Source organism: Strix aluco, chromosome 3, assembly GCF_031877795.1.
Source record: "Strix aluco isolate bStrAlu1 chromosome 3, bStrAlu1.hap1, whole genome shotgun sequence".
In the NCBI taxonomy this organism is placed as follows: domain Eukaryota; kingdom Metazoa; phylum Chordata; class Aves; order Strigiformes; family Strigidae; genus Strix; species Strix aluco.
This window is the reverse complement of record NC_133933.1, coordinates 118,982,536-119,002,138: the sequence shown is the minus strand read 5'-3', so window position 1 is coordinate 119,002,138 and position 19,603 is coordinate 118,982,536. Positions and strand designations below refer to the sequence as shown.

General features: G+C 37.7%; 1 protein-coding gene across 4 annotated transcripts in view; it reads left to right on the top strand.

The window, feature by feature from the left end:
* Positions 1 to 19,603, top strand: part of NBAS (NBAS subunit of NRZ tethering complex) — a 189,549-nt gene that overhangs the window by 115,494 nt on the left and 54,452 nt on the right. For all 4 annotated transcript variants that reach the window (XM_074820084.1, XM_074820083.1, XM_074820081.1 and 1 more), the window contains 5 exons: positions 1,400 to 1,510; positions 5,890 to 6,140; positions 7,924 to 8,258; positions 17,934 to 18,152; positions 18,399 to 18,601. In XM_074820084.1, coding sequence (XP_074676185.1) covers positions 1,400 to 1,510; positions 5,890 to 6,140; positions 7,924 to 8,258; positions 17,934 to 18,152; positions 18,399 to 18,601 — 1,119 coding nt within the window. The remainder of the gene's footprint in view (positions 1 to 1,399; positions 1,511 to 5,889; positions 6,141 to 7,923; positions 8,259 to 17,933; positions 18,153 to 18,398; positions 18,602 to 19,603) is intronic.

Below are 19,603 nucleotides of genomic sequence, written 5' to 3'. Positions count from 1 at the left end.
CTAAAAATCAGAATTAAGGTGTATGGATGTGTCAGCTGTTCACCTAGGGTGGCGAGGAAGTCATAGACTCCAGCTGTAAGCCTTGTGTAGCATAGATCAAGATATGGTATAGATCTGCATTTGCAAATGACAAAAAAAGAACTGGGAAGATAATGCTCTTTAATCTGCAGGTTTTTTCTGCTTTCCTTTTGTTATTGTACATGGATCATGATGATGGTATAGAAAATGTACTAAAAGTTACTGTTGCTCTGCAAAGTCTGCCCCCTGCCCGCACCCCACAGGGATTGTAGAAAACAATGTAAAGAATCTAAGGAAGAAACATAAACGTAATATGATAATGTCACTCAAGTTTATGGAGTTAACATTAGTCTTATATAATTTTGTACACTAACTTACTGACAGTTGCAATTGTATTTTGTATTAGCTCATGTTGTGTAAAGCTTTTTTCCTTAGTCCCACATAACTTCTTATTTAAAGAATCTAAAACAGTATGGTCAACAGTGTTCACATTAAATGCATTTTTAAGAAAGTTGTTCATGACAGGTCTATTAGGATGTAATTACAAACAGATAGTGTTTTTCTTGGAATTATCCTGAAGAAAGAAGAAACCACAAACCCAAACCAAAATGCAAAAAACCCATCATCAGCCTTAAAAGCACTGCTCCTATATCAGTCTAAAAACAAAAACCAGGTGTGTCTCTTTGAACTATGCTAACTTCAGTGGATTAGTAAAAATTAACATGAAGTTAACTTCAGGCTTTGATCACGTAACAGATTCTCCATCTGTTCTTTTGTTAAAGGATATACAGTAACAGAAAAACAGTTTTTAATGTTTCTAGGACATTTACAGGGTGGAGCTGGATATCTTCACACCTTCCTTTAGTTTGCAAATACTGAGTGTTTCTGTCTGAACTTCTGGGAGGAGTTTTGAGGACCTACATACCAGTTGTGCTAAAACACTGTAGGTGTTGCAGCTAAATCAAATAAATGCTAACTGTGACACATTACATCCTTTATCACTTTGTACGTGAAATGAAATAAAAACTGAGATTTTTGCTTCAGCACAAAGGTTAAGCAGAGACTGTCACTGAGAACCAAAGTGTATGTGGAGTAGGTGCCCGTCTTTGGAATATCTCTGTAGTTTGATATTTTTTTTTTTTTTTTTTTTTCCCCTTTTTTTCCCCCCCTCCCCCTAGTGGAGGACCAAGTATAAGCAAATACAAGAAGATGCATTTCGTGAACTTTTATGTAACAGTGATTCTAGTTGCTTGGTTTATGAATAAAAAAAAACTTTTAAAAGAGATCATTGTTTTCTAATGTAAATATTTATTTTCATGTCATGTCTCTAGTGGCTTAGTGTAACTTTTTCTTGTTTTCTTTCATGTCTCTTCTCTGTAAGAACGCTTGAGGACAATGTCTACAAGATTGCTCTTTCTTTGGCTCAGCAATACAGTGTTCCACTTTGGGAAGTTTATATGACTCATCTGGAATTTTTATTCACTGACAGTGGGTAAGTTGTCTCCCCTGCAAATACACATACAATTCTGTTACACGGAAATATGTGCTAACATATGAGAAAATTGAAGTATATCGGGGGTAGAGTTTAATTTGTGCTTCCATATTTCTTGTGTTGTGATAGTTTGGGAATTTTTGTCTTTTCCATGTGAAGCTTTTGTAGCCATCCACGAAAATAGGTATTACAAGCAAGGATAAAAGTCCGTATGTGTCTTACTGCTCTTCTAAATGTCCTGGGACTTTTGTTTCAGTGTTTAGATTTCCATGGCTTTGAATTCTTATTGTTCTCTTCTGATAGGAGCTTATCTTTATTTTTACAGTCCTTTGGAACATGTCCTGAAGCTTGATAGTTTTTATATAATTATTTTTAAAAAGAGTTTTGCTATTTATTGATCTCTCTTCTACATAATAGCAAAGGAAATAAATATATTGGAGCTTCCCATTCACATTATTCATCTATTCATGTTAGTTTCAGTTTTTTATAGAAGCACTGTTTTTTACAATATATCTATGGAACTGTTCTAGCCTACAAGGTGACGTCAGACCAGACCTGACATTAGTGGGGGTCATGAGGGGAGGGATGTTTTAGTTTCTATTCAAGACTTGGCTTCAGGGCTTTTTTTTTTTTTTAAATCCCTTTTTTTTTCTTTTTTTTTTAAACTTTGACATCTTGTCAGTCAGATAAGTACTTCTTGCCCACTGAAAAATGAATAAACCCATTTGATGAAAGACTAAGCTTCGTGCCTGAATAGTGTATTCAGATGACAGTGATGCAGAGCCCCCTGTGTAATACAGCAGCCCTTATCTACTGTTCTGACAGACGTAATCAAATTAGTCTCGTTTTGTTTCAAACTTTAAATTGTGAAAGCAGCTTTAGCTTGCAGCAGTATTTGTACCTCTCTAAACATTAAGTATTAATTAAAAAGCATTACAAAGTTTTATAAAACATGAGGCATAAAAAACAAAGCCTGATAGATATTGGTACAAGATCTGAGAAGATGAAATAACATTCTGAGATTTTCTTTGCTTCCTTCAGAAAACAGAGAAGTCATACCCTCTAAATTTTGATGCTGCTAAATTATTTAGTGCTTTAAACAAAATAGACAGTCAAGATATAAACATGGCAACACTGGGGTGAGTGTGAAAGAGCCAGCTGACTTCTTTGGGACTAGAATATTACCTGAGGTATTTTGCAGTGGTTTTCTATAATTTTCTTTGTTCTTGTCCTCCATGAGTTAGTATTCATGGAATTCTGAAATCACTGAAGTACGAAGTAACAACCTCTTGCCTAATGAAATTCAAAAAAGTCTTGAAAATTGATGTATAATAGCATAATATGCTACTGAGCATGTTTTTGTTGTATCATAATCTCATTTTAAAGTTGATTGACAGCATATGGCCATTACAGTATATTTTAGTCTTGGGATTATGGCATTAATAATGCATGCCTCGTTATGCATTCATTCTGAACTGAAAAGAAGTTTATTCTAAGACTTAATCTCTTTAACTAAATATGCAGTATTTCTATAAGCCACTTTACGTAGGGAGAAGCTCAAAAGAAACACTTAGATAGCTTATATTAACTATTTCTTTGATTACTTGATGTCAAATAAACACCATGTTTTTTTGTTATGTTGTGAATTTGAGTCTGATGAAATTGTTTAAATTTCCATTGAATTTTAAAAAATGTAATCCTAATTGTTTCTTTTGAAGACTCTGATCAGTTGATTACCAAAAATCTATAAAATGCATTTTATTATTTCAGCAACAGGAAATTTTATGTTTGCCTGTCACAGAATCTTTTATTCCAGAATCTTTCTGAACACCATAATGAATCCTTCTTATCTACTACCAGCCCCCGCCCTCCGCAACCACATGGCAAACCTCTGTACATTCTGTCAATATAATTTAATGTCCATTTAGCCTTTAGCTTGAACTTTGGATGTGGACAGAAAAATATATTCAGATCACACTCTTGAATCAGGTCCAAGTGTCTGTTTTGTCTGATATTAAGAGTGAATGATGCTTTATTTGCATTAATATCATACTGATTGGTAGAACACTTAACAAATAACAAGAATTTAGACAATTAAAATAATGCTTACAAGTTTAACAACCTAACTGTTTCTAGATGAAAAAATAACTCAAAAATAACATTCTCCCTCAGAAATCAGAGAATGATTTTTAAACTGAGAGAAGGTTGTGTTTGTGGTATTTGCTGTAAGAAAATCAACTTTAGGAATGAAACTGAGACATATTTTACTTGGCTATCAGAGAAACACTACCTTACGTATGTCATTTATACTCAAGAAAAATTGATGTTGAAATTCTAATTTAATCAATTTTAAAGGTAGAAGAAAATCAAATGTCATTAGAAGACGTCAGATTTCCAAATGAAATGTACTACCTAATGTGGCATATGTTTGGACTCTGGGGAGACTCAAGGTGGTAGTCATCTATAGGTTACTTCTTTCCTCAGATTTTAGGTAAAACTTTCAGTTGAGAAAGGTATGAACTTAAGATGAGACTTCCTTGATATGCACCCATTTTTCTCCTGGCTGAGGAAAAAAAGGAGTGATTGCATTCAGCTATCTTTTATGTAGTCAGCTGGAGGTGTATGAATTCATGCTGTGAAAGAGCTAATGTATTCTTTTCAAAAGGGTCAGGAAAAAAATTTCCTGAAGCAGTGAGACTGACTGAGGTCAACCCAAGACTTGCTGATATTTTCATAAGCTTTCATGGATGACAATTTGAGAAGCAACTTGATAAAACTGTCAAATGAAATATGCTAAGCATGAGTAATAGTGTCAAGTAGATTAACTAGTGGGCAAGAGCCAATTTTCAGTGATAACATCTCTCAAAGCATGCACAGGTGCTCATCAACTACAGAAAATAGAATGTAATAGATCAGGAGAACTTCTAATCAGGCAATAGGATTTTCTAGCATCATTCAGCCAGAAAGTTGTTTTTTGGGGTTTTTTTGGGGTTTTTTTGTGTGTGTGATAGGTTTTTTTTAAATTTTTTTTTTTTTTTTAAAAGGCTTCCTGTACACATACTCTGGACATATGTCTATTTCTACATATAGCTGTACTTAGAGATGTGAAATGCTGCTTTGAATCCCAGTTTGGTATTCAGGACCCTTAATCTGCATGTCCAAGTCAACACATCACAAGATCAGGAAATAGAAGAACTTCTTAGCATTTATTTATGGAGAACAGCAGCTATCTAAATATTTATGAAATATCTGTTGGAGGGCAACTGAGCACCACACAGCTGCTCACTCACCCCTTCCCCCCAGTGCTGGTAAGGAGAAAGTAAAACAAAAGGCTCAGGAATCGAGATAAGGATAGAGAGGGATGATTTACCCATTACAGTTATGGGCAAAAGGTAGACTCGTTTGGGGAAGAAAAAAAGAACATAAATGTAATAGACACTAACAAGAACAACATTTAATGGAATAGGACCGTGAGAAGCATTATCACATCTTGAAAATACCTCCCTCCATCCCTCCCTTCTTCCTGAGTTCAGCTTTGCTCCCGATACCTCTACTGCCTCCCGACCAGTGGGTCAGGGGAAGGGGATGAGGAGTGTGGTCAGTCCTGCCGCTTCTTCTGCTTGTGGGGGTGGAGTGAAATTCTGGCATTCTTCCCCTACTCCGCGTGGCATGGTCCCCCTCTCACAGGAGACAGTTCTTCATGAACTTTCTCTGACATGAGTCCCTGCCACAGGCTGCAGCGTTTCCTTAGGTGCTCCAGCGTTGGTCACCCCCACATGTTGCTGTACTTCCAGCGCCAAACTGCAACAAGGGGGGCTGCTTCTATCCACAGCGTCCCAGCCTTCTTTGGGCACAGTCACCTGCTCTGGTGTGGGGTCCTCCACAGGCGGCAGGTTGGTGTCTGCTCTACCACAGACCTCCATGGGTGGCGGGGGAGGGGGGGGGGGTTGCCCTGCCGTCTCACCACGGGCTGCAGGGGGCTGCACTGGTGCACCTCCCCCCACTTCTCCTCCTTTCTTCCACTGACCTCGGTGTTCGCACAGATGTTCTTCTCAACTCCAACTCCTCCTCCCAGGTTCTTCTTCTTAAATACATTATCGCAGGGGTACAGCCACTGTTGCTAATTGGCTCGACCTTGGCACAGAGGCGGGTTTGACTTGGTATGGGGGGAGCTTCAAGAAGCTTCTCACAGGGGAACACTACTGTAGCCCCCTCCCCCACTACTGAAAACCCCTTCTACTCGCTCAAACCCAGGACAATATCTTGCCAAGTTGAAGCTTAAACAAAGGAAAGTACTGTTCTGTCTCCCAAGTGTGCAGTTGAAGTGTCTTTCATGGCATGTCCAGGCCTCTAAAGCCAAAAATTATTTCTAAACACAGGTTAACGACACTGGAAATAGAAGAAAGAGCACAAAGTCTTGGTCTATTTGAGACTTTGAAAACCAGTCCTGAAACCTTACATGAACACATGGTTAAATATGTTTACCCAAGTATTGAAGGCAGAGATCACCAGCGGTTGCTTTATTATTTTACACTCCTTGAAAATTGTGGTTGCTCGGAAGTGGTGAAGCATGCTGTTAAACCTGAAACTCACATCCGACTCCTGAAAAAATTCAAAGCAGTTGCACCAGGTAGGAGACTTCTTGTTTCTTTTCTTCATAGCTGTGTTTATTATTCAGTTATGTGACTGTTGACGTGATTATGCTTATATAGTTTATAGTCTCCAGATAACTTCTTTTCAATGAGCATATCGGATGAATGCAAGTAATTTAGTAGGTTGGTCATATCCTATAGGAGTAAGTTCCTTCTCTTTGTATTACTGGAAATGTAGTTTATTACAGCAGGCAAAAAGTATTTAGGAACAGGTTTCTGTAGGTGATGCAAGTTAAAATTATTGGCACTGGTTCATAGTGAATTTTTAAAGAAAAAATACAGACCTCCTAGAGCAAAATTTTTAACACTGCAAGTTTAACACAAATATTCTCAATGAGCTTAAGGCAGTTTACCTTTCAACAGTCTGAATTACATAATATATTAGGAACATCAAGCATTTTATTTGTTTGTTTTAAAGAGGGTAATCTTATTTTGTGTTTTATCCTTCATGTTACTTTTTGCAGAACTAGAACATTATTTGTGCTACATTATCAGACAATGTCTATAAAAGTGAGCTGCTGGAAAGTACTCTGAGATTTTGAGTACTAGTTTCAGTTTGCTTATTAGTCAATTATTAGCAGTACCTTGATTTTCAGTTGAATAACTCCAAATCCAGTTTCAGAATTAAAAATACACACTGTATGGAATTACCTGCTGTGGGGATGAATTAATTGTTCAATACTGAAACCTCATGTATATCAGACCAGCATGCTGCAGAATTTGGAGAGATTATGCATATGAATTCATGTGTTGCAGGAAGAAAAAAAAAAGGCAATAATTTTTTGGGGGAGTAGGGATTACCTTCAGTTCTTCAGGTGTGTTTAAACACTCAAGTTCTGTGATGGTTGTCAAAGAAAAATCTGTCAAGCAGTTACTGTTTACCTTCAAAGCTATTTTAAAATGTTGCTCAGAAAAGAAGTCCTAGGACCATGCATCAGACACAAATTAGTCACTTTGTACAGTAAAAAACTAAATCTATTGTATTACACCCTTAATTAAAATTCTCAGTGTTCAGCATAGTTTATAGATGGTAGGCAAGGAACAATATCAAAGTGTTTGTAGAGGTTACAAGTCCTACGTCTACGAAGAAAAACATGGCAATAGAAGTCATTTGTCTTAAGAATTATATGCACAGAGAATAAAATAGTATTGTTGCTAGAAATATTTTGTTATTGCTAGAATAATTTGCAAGAGTTTTTTTCCTGTAGGAACCAAACTAGTTATAGGACTCTTGTATTATATAAGTATTCATGTAAATGTATCTACATGTCCTGTCTCTAGTTGACTTTAGTTTACCTATGGTAGTGCCTTGCATTTTTTTCTGAGATAGGTAGTAAGTACGAATTGTTACGTGATCAGAATACATCTTTTTTAATTAATGAGGACTTACGTCTTGAGGTGCATGAGGTTTTCTAGGCTTTATATCAAAAAAATAGTACTGTGTACTGTATACATACTCTTGCTTCTTTGAGAATCAGCTTTTTTAGTTTGTACTGATACGCAGTGTTAAAATATGTTCCAGGGATTGGGAGATTTCACGTGCATCAGGACATCATAAAATCCCAGTGTTACCTGTATACAAACCTGTTTTCCTTCCCAGTCTGTCTGTATGTATGATTGTAAACGAAGATGGAGCAAGGTCTTTCTAGTTCTGCAAATATTGGTTTAGCACTGATTGTTTTACACATAAATGTGGAGTTTGAGTAGATGTAATTTTGAATAATTTTTGTTTTGTTTGCCTCTTTCTCCTTCTGTCATTAGGTCTTAATTACAAAAAGCTAACAGATGAAAGTGAAAACCCTCTGGAAACACTGGAGCCCATCCTTACAAGTCAAAATATCTTATCTATTTCGAAACTGGCTCCCAAAATTCTTAAAAAAGATGGCAGCGTGCTCTCACCAAGCTCTATTTATGCTGTCTGGTTACAAAAACTTTTTTGGAATGGTGATCACCATCTCATTAAAAAAACACCAGAAAGCATGGATGAGTGGCTACATGCATATGATATGTGTTCAAAGTACTTCGATAGACTTGATCCAGATGATATTGTCACTTTTATTGATGAAATTACCTTTTCTTCAAAAGCTGTCACAAAGGTAAGCACATACATTTGAAGAATTTCAGGTCTCAGGTGAGGCGCAGTTGAATGTAGTATCAAGGAGAAAGTTTTAACAAATACTACATTTTTCTTTTTACAGTTTTTAAAGATAAATTCATAAACTTTCCTCTGCCTACCTCTTCTTTTTATGACTGCCAGTATAAAAATATATTTTTATTCAGTTACAGGAGTTAGTTCTGTGGATAAGAAAGTTTATGATGGAACCCCAAAGTCCCTGTATTCTGGTTCAGCAGAGAATAAGATATTCTTCTTGTGTATTTATTTATTTTACATGTGCTCATTCTGAAATTCATTGTGCTGCAGGCTTGTGTTTAGTACCAGGCTTTTGCATTCTGGATGCTCCACAGAGAAGCGTTCTGGCCCAATGCATATGGTTTTTAGGCACTGTAATAATATAAATGATAAACTCTGTCGTAATCTCCATCTGGCTGAAAACCTGTTACTGAAAGAACGTGCTTTCATGTCCATAACGTTTATTACTAGTGCAGTTTCTTTTTGCCCAGTGAAACCTACTTATAAAGATATTTCTAACATGAAGTTTTACCCATGCTTTCTTAAGTATCTTTACTGCCAAGCACAAAAAGAGAAAAGATTTTTTTTAGATATTTTCTTATTAAAAGATCTTAGATGTCGTCTCTAACTTCATCTGAAATGAAAAGATGATAAGGAGGTGTTTTGTGGAGCTTTTTGTGTCTTTATCGTGTCTATTCTGGATTGTGCTCATTTTCCAGAGGTGTTTATTCACTGTGTTCAATGAGGTGAATTTCAGTTTGTTCCCTCTTTGGATATTGTTTTAGTGTTCCCATGATATTAGTATAAATTTATGAAAATCAGTCTAACTTCTATCTATACCAGAATTTGGTGGGGGAAAAAAAAAATAATTATTGTTCATTGAAATTCTGGGAAAATGAAAAGCTTTGCCAGCACCAAATTTATGGTTTGATCTGTTTGTCATGCTAGATAAACAGTTTTTATCACTAGTTCCATCAGCTGTTTCTTAAGCCTGTTCAGCATAACTACTGTCTTGTTTAGGTGTTTTGATGTTTTTTATCATCAAAATAATTGTACTGAGTGTTTCATGCTTATCAGGAAAGACTGACACTCATTCTGAGATCTCAGTTGCCAGACCTGACCCTGGGCTGAGGTAGCCAGGGGATAACTATTATCTAGTAAGAAGGAAGTACTGTGTTCATGTATGGCTGCCACTAGTGACTACTTGAAACTCTTGCTATTAATGTATCTTGGGCATTTTAAGATTATTTCTCATTTATTCCAGATAAATAGCCTCCACTGTGTATCTGTTTTGAAACACATTGTTTATTTTCTGTTGTTTATTTCTCTTCAGGATTTTAATACAGTTTCTCTACTCTCTTAAGATGAGTAGGAGTAGCAGGAAGGAAATACTGATGGCAGGATTATTGTGGTTCGTGGCCAAGCAGAACTTTGTAGCAGAAATCTATTAGCTTTTCTTCAGTATCTTTCATGGCCAAAGTGTTTGAAACAGTTGGTCAAGTCAGCTGATTTAGTGTGTCCCCTGCACTGGGTTTGAGAACGAAACAGCTGTTTAACCAGCTTGCAACTAGTTTTGCCTCAGGATCCCATCCAATTTTCAAGTGGAAGTGTACAATGAAAAATAATCGTTGTAGAACCTGAGAGCATACTTCTCAGAGATCACTTTCCTCTAACTTTGATCTGAAAAATGCTTCATACGTATAAGTTGCCTTTTGACTTACACCTTCTACTTAAAATTTTGTCCTGTTTTAAGGCTGCACTGGTCATGTGATCACTCTTTTAATCTCTAATTCAGCACTCTTTTCACAGCCCAGTTATATGGCCGAGTACTTTATTATGTCATTTTCCCATTCTCATAACAGATGCTCATTTCTGTATTTCATGGAAGTGCTCATATTTAATATATGTAAAGGACTGAAAAAAATTATAATCATTATCATGAAAGAATCTGTGCTGTCACTGAGACAGCTTGAGTTTTCTCCCATACAGAAAATTTGTGGAGTTCTTTGAAGTGGACCTTGAGAGGAAGCTTAAAGTGAGATAGTGAAATTAGGGGTTTTTTTTTAGGAGTGCTGAGAGGTGAATTGGCTCCTTCCCTCTTTGCAAAAAGAAAAAAAAAAAAAAAGGCAACTACTACACAAACACCACCCCCATCTCACCCCCTCAAAATTTCAAAAGGAGAGGGGAAGAAAGGAAGGGGAAAGAGTAGTCCAGAGAGGTGGTGAAATGCACTCCATCATTATCCTTGTGGGACAGCACCTCCATCTGAAAGCCCCTCTTGGTCAGAAATGATCAAGAAAAGTCTTGAGTGGTGAGGGGTAATGGAAGGTAAGCAGTGTAGCAGTGGAGGCTACATGAGTTGAACTTCAAGGGTACCATTGCTATTGTCACCGTGTGGGAACTTAGGAAGGAGGCATCAGAGCATCCCCTATGGTTTCAATATATCAACAGTAGTAAGGAGAGGCAGGTGACAGGCCAGCAGAGCAATAGGAAGTTGCGTGTCCCTTGATATGACAGAGAACCTGGGAGCAGAATGTGTAATTCTACAGAAGGGCATGAAAACACAGGGATTTAGTGCTGACTTGTGCGACTTCCTTTTCGTACTGAGAAAGTCAGGAACATGCTGGGCTTTAACAGGGGCCCTCTTCACCTGTCCCCTTCCGCTATCTCTTCCCTTTAACTTTCTGATGAGTTGGGCTGGGGGTGACTGAATGAAAAGGTGGATGAATGAGCACTGCTTGGCTGGGCAAAGGAGTTGAGAGAGTGTATAAATTGTAGAAAAGGATGGGGAGTTTGAACTTGCAAAAGGACAACGAACATTGTTACACTGACTTGCAGTTTAGGGTGTGATGAGGTTTTTAGGTGGTCTTAGCTCTAAGAGCTCAGAGATGTTTTCTCATGCTTCTTGCAACCAGTAGAAATGAGTTACCACCTGGAAGATGAGATTCCGCAACCTTAAGGCTTCCAAGAGTTGGTGACATTGGGTGGTGGGAACTGTGTGAGCAGAGATGCATCATATTGGGACTTCAATAAATTGTAGACCCAAAGTAACATGGTTAATGTACTGAATATTCTGTATGAGACAGACCAGACTGCTTCCCAAAATTTAAAATTTTTTTGATCTGCAGCATGTCTTATAGGAGATACTTTATAATATTTGAGGCATTAAGGGTGACATCCAGAGTAACCCTTGATGGCTCTAGCAGCTAATTATTCACTGTTTATTTTTTAAAAGTGCCTTTTTTTTTGCTAAACTGAATCTACCTAGATTTGAAATTCCACTTATAGGTGTTTTGTCTGCTATACTAAAGAGGTAGTCAAAGTTTGCTTCCACAGTCAGACATGAACCAGAGGCCACTTAAACTTGACTTTGATAAACAGAATGGACTGACCTTGGGAAGTTTTCTGCTCTCTTTTTTTTTTTTTTGGGGGGGGGGCGGGGGGGTGTGTGCTTTTCTGTTTGTTTGCTTTTTAGTGTGTGTGTAGGTTTGTTTTGTTTTCTTTTTTCCCTAGCTCTTCTGTTATTATCACAACTTTTCTTTGGATGCGGTATATCAGGTAGAGAGATTGATGCAATATTCCTGTGGTGTTTGTGGTAAATGTAACAGGTGAAGTCCTTTATTCTTCATCAGTATCCTCCTCACACACTGAAGTATTGATCCTTTGACCACAGCAGCTCACTGCCGCAAGCAGTGAGAGGGTTCCTGCTTGTGGCACTTCTACTCAGAATGCTTTTAATTCTGGAAAACTATTCAAATTTTTCTGACTAAATAATAATTCAGTTCACTTCCGTAGTGGTAAGTGTAGGCTATTTGCATTGTACGGAACAGATTTCTGTCTAAAAGGGAGATATTTCAAATATCCAGTGGAACTACAGCTTGTAGTTTTGAATGCATTTTGAGTTTGTCTTCTTTTCTTCCACCAGTTCTGTTTGCTTTTAAATAATGCTGACTTAATAGATTCTCAATTATAGTAATGATCATACAAACTTTGTTATCTTGATGATTTCCCATTTATTCCCCTTTGTGTGATCTGTGTGAAGCATTTTAGGTAATTTGGGGATATTTTTATTCCTTTGTTGCCAGCATTTTGTTTGTTGTGCTAGATAGTTATGTTTTCAAAGAACCGTCTGTTTCAGAGCTCAAAGGTTATTGCCCTGATGTTTGTTGATTAACAGTATGCTGAAAAAAAAGCCCAACACAACAAAAACAAAAAAAACCCCACAACTGAAAACAATTACTTTTTTAATGGCTGTTTTCATTATTGAACACCCTACAAATGGGGATGGACACAACATGTTGATTAGGAAGAAAAGACTACAACTTCAGACAGCAAAACTAGAATAAAAAGCAGTGATATCATCAGTTAGGTCTTCTATAGAGGAAGAGAAGTTGAAATTTTCCTTACATGGGCTTTCCTTCACAGCCTTCCATAGGTTTGGCCACATTCACTTAAACTATGGCTGATGACATTTTTTGTTTACTATTTAATCCTTTATAACTTCTTTTCCAACTTCTGATGCAAAGGAAAAACTTTGCTTGCAACTTAATGTTTTTAATTGAAAGGTTGAGTCTTCTTTTCTCAAAGTCAGTAATGCTTTTTTGACCATTTTCTTCTTGCTTAAGCAGAAATACGATGTCCGTATTTAGACCACACGCCAAATGGGTGTGGAATGGGAACATGTTACAAATGGGTATTAACCAGCATAATTTTCTCTTTCAATTTTAATGGTTTTAAATGCCATTTTAAATAATTGTATAAAAACCTCAGTTTAAAAAAAACCCCTCAAAGTAGTTCAGTATCTTTTGTCTGCGTGATTGACTTCTTAACGCTGTATAAAATGTTAAGGAGAAAGGGCATGACATTGCCTGAAGATGTACAAGAAATGTGTTAATAGTGTTCTTACATAGCATAACTGCATTTAGATGTTACCTTTTGAATTACTTGGCTTTTTAAAATCACTTTTTATCAGTCAGTTTGTCTTGTCTAACCTAGTTTTCTTCATGGGTATTGACAGTACTTCTTTTTCTAATCTCAATACATTTTTAGATACTTAAATCGGCTTCAAGACTGCATAATAGGAAACCTCATGAATCATGTGTTTTCTCTAACTGGTTCCTTAGATGCGTTAGAACTTCTACACTGATATCCAGATGAACTGTACTGCATCTGGCAGGGATGAAGTTAAGTTTCTTCACAGCAGACTCTATGGGGCTGTGCTTTTGATCTGTGACTAAAACAGTGTTGAGAACACACCAGTGTTTTGGCTGTTGCTGAGCTGTGCTTGTACAGTGTCAGGGCTTTCTCTTTTTCTCAGCACCTCAGCCCTGAGTAGGCTGCAGGTAGGCAAAAAGTGGGGAGGGGACACAGCCAGGACAGCTGCCCTGGGCTGGCCAAAGGTACATTCTATGCCATATCATGTCATGCACAGCAGTAACAAACAGGGTTGGAGGGCATCTTCCAAGATGGTTGTGGCTTGGAGATTGGCTGGGCATTGGTCTGCTTGTGGGAGGTGGTGATTGCATCACTTAGTTTTGGTTTGTTAATTTTTTCCTCTCTCCTTCATGTATTAAACTATCTTTATCTTGATCTACAAGATTTCTTTCTTTTGCTCTTCTTTTTCTCTCCCCCTGTAGGAATTGGGAACCAGCTTTTTTATTACATAACTGTTTAACCTACTTCTGAATTAACTAATGTAATTTGCTTTCCATTCTAGTATATCTGGTCGGCTTGTGGCTACATGATATTTTGTTGTTGGAATATGACAAGCTGGGATTTAGTGAGAGACAGGAACTGGATCAAACTGTTCCGTCTGAACATCAGGAAAGATTTTTCATTATGACTGTGACTGATCACTGACACAGGTTGCTTAGGGAGGTTGTGGAGTCTCCCACATTGGGGATATTCAAAAGCCACCTGGACATGGTCCTAGGCAGCTGACTCTAGGTGGCCCTGTTTGAGCAGGGAGTTTGGACCAGATGCCCTTCAGAGGTCCCTTCCAACCTCAACCATTCTGTGTTTCAGTGTTGCTGGGATCCCAGGCTTGTGTGGCATTAAAAGTAGGGGAGCTGTTTCCATAATCTCAAAAGTTGCGTGCTAATCACTGGCAATAAGAGTGGCAGGGTCAACATCTTCATTTGCAAGTGAATGTTACTTGTACAATACTTTATTAAGAAATACATACTCTGAAGGAAATGGGCTTCTGAGATGAGTTTTTACCCTGAGGAGTGAAATCTGTTGAGCTGAAATAGTGTGTGATGTTCCTTGATTTGAAAATGAAAGAAAACAGATTTTTAGAATTTTACATTATGTGTTATAGCCTATAGAATTAAATTTTTTTAAAACTGTAAAAGCTTTTTAAAAAGAAAACTTCACATGCAAAAAAAGATTGAACTAGCCCCTAAGTTACTTTTTTTAAATTGCTGGATATGATACCAAATCTCATTACTGAAGCTGAATAGAAGTATGGAGGATAGCCATTCATGTTTTGGAAGAAAATAACAGAGAAATGGTATGTTGGTAGTGCTGCATTTTGGCACTATACAAATATGAATGCAAAATTAAAATAGCCTTGGGAAGAACCTGTATTTTTTTTTTTTTTAATGCTTTATTCTGTAAGTAATATGGCATCATGACTTCTAAACTGGCAGTATATTCTCACTGTTCTCTAGGATATAACAGTTAGATGGAATACTGAAAATGTTTGCTTTTGAGTCTCTCAATTGCATTTTGAACATTAGAATATACAGTAGAAGAGAAAATGAAATGTGTAGCTGTTTTTATCTTTCATCATGTTTACAAAATACATATCTAAATCCATATATGGTCATTAAATTTTAATGGGATATGAGTATCACCTTTTCCTTGCTTATAATAAAAGCTGATATTGAGACCTTGTTTTTTTGCTTGGTTTTTTGGTTTTGTTGTTTTTATTTTTGTTTTTAATAGAATGGTTTGGTTTGGAAGGGACCTTAAAGATCATCTAGTTTCAACCCCCCTGCCATGGGCAGGGACACCTTCCACTAGACCAGATTGCTCAAAGCCCCATCCAACCTGACCTTGAACTCTTCCAGGGAGGGGGCATCCACAACCTCTCTGGGCAACCTGTTCCACCATCTCACCACTCTCACAGTGAAGAACTGCTTCCTTACATCTAATCTAAATCTACCCTCTTCTACTTTAAAACCATTACCCCTCATCCTATTGCTGTACTCTCTGATAGAGTCCTTCCCCATCTTTCCTGTAGTCCCCCTTTTTAAGAACTGGAAGGCTGCTCTAAGGTCTCTCTGGAGCCTTCTCTTCTCCAGGCTGAACAACCCCAACTCTCTCAGCCTGTCCTCATAAGGAAGGTGCTCCAGCCCCCAATCATCTTTGTGGCCTTCTCTGGACCCGCTCAATAGGTCCATGTCCTCCTTATGTTGGGGGCTCAGAGCTGGACGCAATACTGCAGGTGGGGTCTCACAAGAGTGGAGTTGAGGGGCAGAATCACCTCTCTCGACCTGCTGGCCACGCTTCTCTTGATGCAGCCCAGGATACGGCTGGCTTTCTGGGCTGGAAATGCACATTACTGGCTCAGTTTTCCATCCACTGCTACCCCCAAGTCCTTCTCCACAGGGCTGCTCTCAATCCACTCATCACCCAGCCTGTATTTTTGCTTGGGATTTACTCGACTCATGTGCAGGACCTTGAACTTCATGAAGTTTGCAGGGGCCCACCTCTCAAGCCTGTCAAGGTCCCTCTGGATGGCATCCCTTCCCTCCAGTGTGTCAACTGCACCACACAGCTCAGTGTTGTTGGTAAGCTTGCTGAGGGTGCACTCAATCCCACTGTCTGTGTTGCCGACAAAGATGTTAAACAGTGCTGGTCCCAACACCGACCCCCGAGGAACGGCACTTGTCACTGCTCTCCACTTGGACATTGAGCCATTGACCACAACTCTGTGAGTGGGACCATCCAGCCAATTCCTTATCTACTGAGGAGTCCATCCCTCAAGTCCATGTATCTCCAGTTCAGAGACAAGCATGTCATGTAGGACAGTGTCAAATGCTTTGCGTGAGGCCAGGTAGATGACATCAGTTGCTCTACCCTTATCAATTTTGTTTCAAAGTAACAAAATCATACTTATTACTTTTCATGGGAATGGAGCTGAGTTGTGTTTAGAACTGAGTGGTGAATACTCTTTGTAATTACCCTGTTAATAGTGGTAAGTTTTCTTAGCTCTTACAGTAATGTCCATCCATTTTGCTTTTATCATTAAAAATGTCCTGTAGGACCATTAGAGTGGTTCGCAGCAACAGCATGAAAAACCAGGAGTAGACCCTACATTTTTCGCTGTGTGTTTTTGGTGGGGGAAGTATATAAGGTGCAAAACTTTCTGCTAACTAATCTTTATCAAGCTTTCTGTGGCTTTACAAGTAGATAGTTAATTCCCAATGTAAACATCATTTTGACTTCCTTATGAACAGTGCTACAGCAGTTAATTTTCCTCTTTCCATGGTCATTCAGCCTCTTTCCTATTCAATGTGTCATATAGATTCAAGCTTTGTTTTCTATTTCTGGTGCTTCATTTCAACTTGAAAATTAAAATTGTTTATATGTCTTTGTCCAGTATTGATGTTAAAAGTGCCTAATGCTGTGGGTTTAGGCAGAGGAGACCCCTACCCATTGGAAAGTATATTGCAAGCATCCTTAAAACTGTTCTCGAAGTTATAAACTAACAAATTATACATGAAGTTCTTAAATCGTATTTCAGACTTTGTTTTGGACTTACAGCTGAAGCTGTGCTTTTCGTGACTTAAAAGCACAACAGTTTGCTGCAAGTACTGTCTATATAAAGAGTATTTCCAGCTATACCCTTTTCCAATATACTCTTGGTTTCTAGAAGCCTGGGAATCTGTGAGTGTTGCCCAGGCTCCATTCTGAAGTCCTAAATTCAGTTCTCATGCACTGGAATGACCCTTTCATGCTAGATGGAGGGGTAAGGGAAAACTTAATTCACTGTATGTGTGACTCCATTTAAAAATTCAGACTTTGAGAAGTATAATGGGAAAAAACCCCCAGACTTTCTTGGTTCAGTTTAATGGCTAGATACATCTAGTTGTACAGGTCTTTCAAAATAGTAACTTGCTGTTTTGTATAAATTGTGTGTTAAACAGATTGATTTAAAAGTTGTAGACCTCCTACAGGTTTTTTTGCTTACGATTATGGTTTTAGGAATATATTTCAGACAGTGATCTAAACCTGACAAAACTAACCTTAAGTTAATTTTCAGCATTTGGGATTTTCAGTTAATCTTGTAAAACGATCTCCAGACATCTCTCAATGCAGAACTAAGAAACAAAGATCATAAGGTGGCAGTCTACAAAGATCATAAATATCATTAGGGAAAAGAAGTTTCATATGGTTTAAAATGAGCCAGTTTCAACATCAGTAAAAAGAAGGAACACAGGAGAAAGTAATGGAATACTGATCCTTTTTAAATAAATGACTAATAAGAAATAAAGTTGTTTCTCATAAAAAACGTCATTTAGTTTTATGCTGTGCTGCAGAGCAGTGGAGCCGCCTGACGTCTAGGCACTGCTGTAATACAACTAGTAGTGTACAGTTGATGAATGATTAAATATTGAGTAATCTTTTTCAGCTGCCAGTTGAAGCCAGGATAGAATTGACTAAGAAGGCTATTAAGGCAGTCAAACACCTTTCTGAGAAATCAAGAAAAAAAACTTCTGAGAATGACATGCAAGATGCTGAAAATCCATCAGTTGCTTATGAAGAAACTCTGAATCACTTGCAGCAATCTCTTGCTCATCTGGAAACACTCACTCATAGTTTTATCACTTACTTGAAAAACAGCGAACAGGTAATGATTACTGATCAGGTGCTTGTTTTGAGTGTTACCATGACTAGCAGTGATGGACATCAGTCTTCTGTCATATTTTATTAATGTTTTGTACCTTCATTTTTGTTGACCTGGTTTTTGAAAACTCACTTCCGTAATCTTTTCTTTTGCGTAATGTATAAAGAAAATGTAGAAAGAAAAACTGAATGATACAGCCCTGTAAATAAAGAGTACACTGATTCGTGTTCAAAAATTGTCTGTTCACAGGATACACTACAGAAGTACGGCTATTTATATGATTTGTCAAGGTCAGAAAAAGAAAAAATCCATGACCAAGCAGTAGCTATGTGTATAGATGGTCAACCCCTGGACATGATACAACAGTTGTTACAAGTGGCTGTTGGAGATCTAGGTCTTTCTCCCAAGGATATTGTGCAATGTGCTATTAAAAAAATAGTATCTATATTAAGGTAAGTACACTGCCACGATTAAGTCCAGAAATCTTTCTTCTGGGTTTTTGGGGTTTTTTTAGGTTGGGGTGGGTTGGTTGGCTGTTTTTTTTAATAGTGAGTACTTGTTTGCTTTGAATGTCTGGATTTTTCAGAAAATTGGGCAGTAACAGGAAATGAGTTATTGGATTTTTTATGCTCCTGTTTACCTATAATTTCATATTCAGATAAGACAGTTATATTTTTCTGAGTTTGGGAAGCCTGGGAAATCTAAACAAAGCAAGCTACAAAACTCATCCTATTCACTGCAGGGTAGTTTTCAGCTTAAAAAGTTGGCTTTACAATATTCCATTACATGTGTGTGCACTTGTGAATTTTTGGCAAATTTACAATTGCACATACTTCTTCCCTCTTAAACAGAGTCAGAAGGTATATTTATTGGAAACAATGGGTACCTTGTGCAGGTATTTAGGCAGCAGAGGCCTAGCAATGGCTGTTGCTACAACATCTAGTCTTACAGGAATAAGTACAATTTCCATCTTTGAAATAAATTGCTGGGGTATTTCTGGGAGCTGTTTTTTGGGTTGGTTTGGTTGGTTGGTTTTTATTTGCAAGGTTTTGAAAAATGTGTTTATCTGTCATTAACATATAGGCTATACATTTTTCTTTGTTCTCTTAAAGAATGCTCCATAGAGGTTTTCGCTTTTCTTCTTCCACCTTCCTTTTTGTTACACCTACCTCCAAATTAAACAGCAAGTGTGAGTGTTTTATGCTTCCTACAGCACGTAAAAGATACAATGATACACTAAAAAAATCCCCAACCTGCTAACTTTGCGGAGAGAAACAGGTTTCTAGTGTAAGGAAGGGGATTGTTCTGCTCAACTCTTTCAGTGTTGTCATTGTTACCATTTCTTGCTGGTTTTACTGCCATCATGCTGTGAGCAATCCCCACACGCTGTACCAGAAGCAAGGCTTTGTCTCCATCTTTTGCTGGGATTCACAGCCTCAAACCTCAGTAATTGT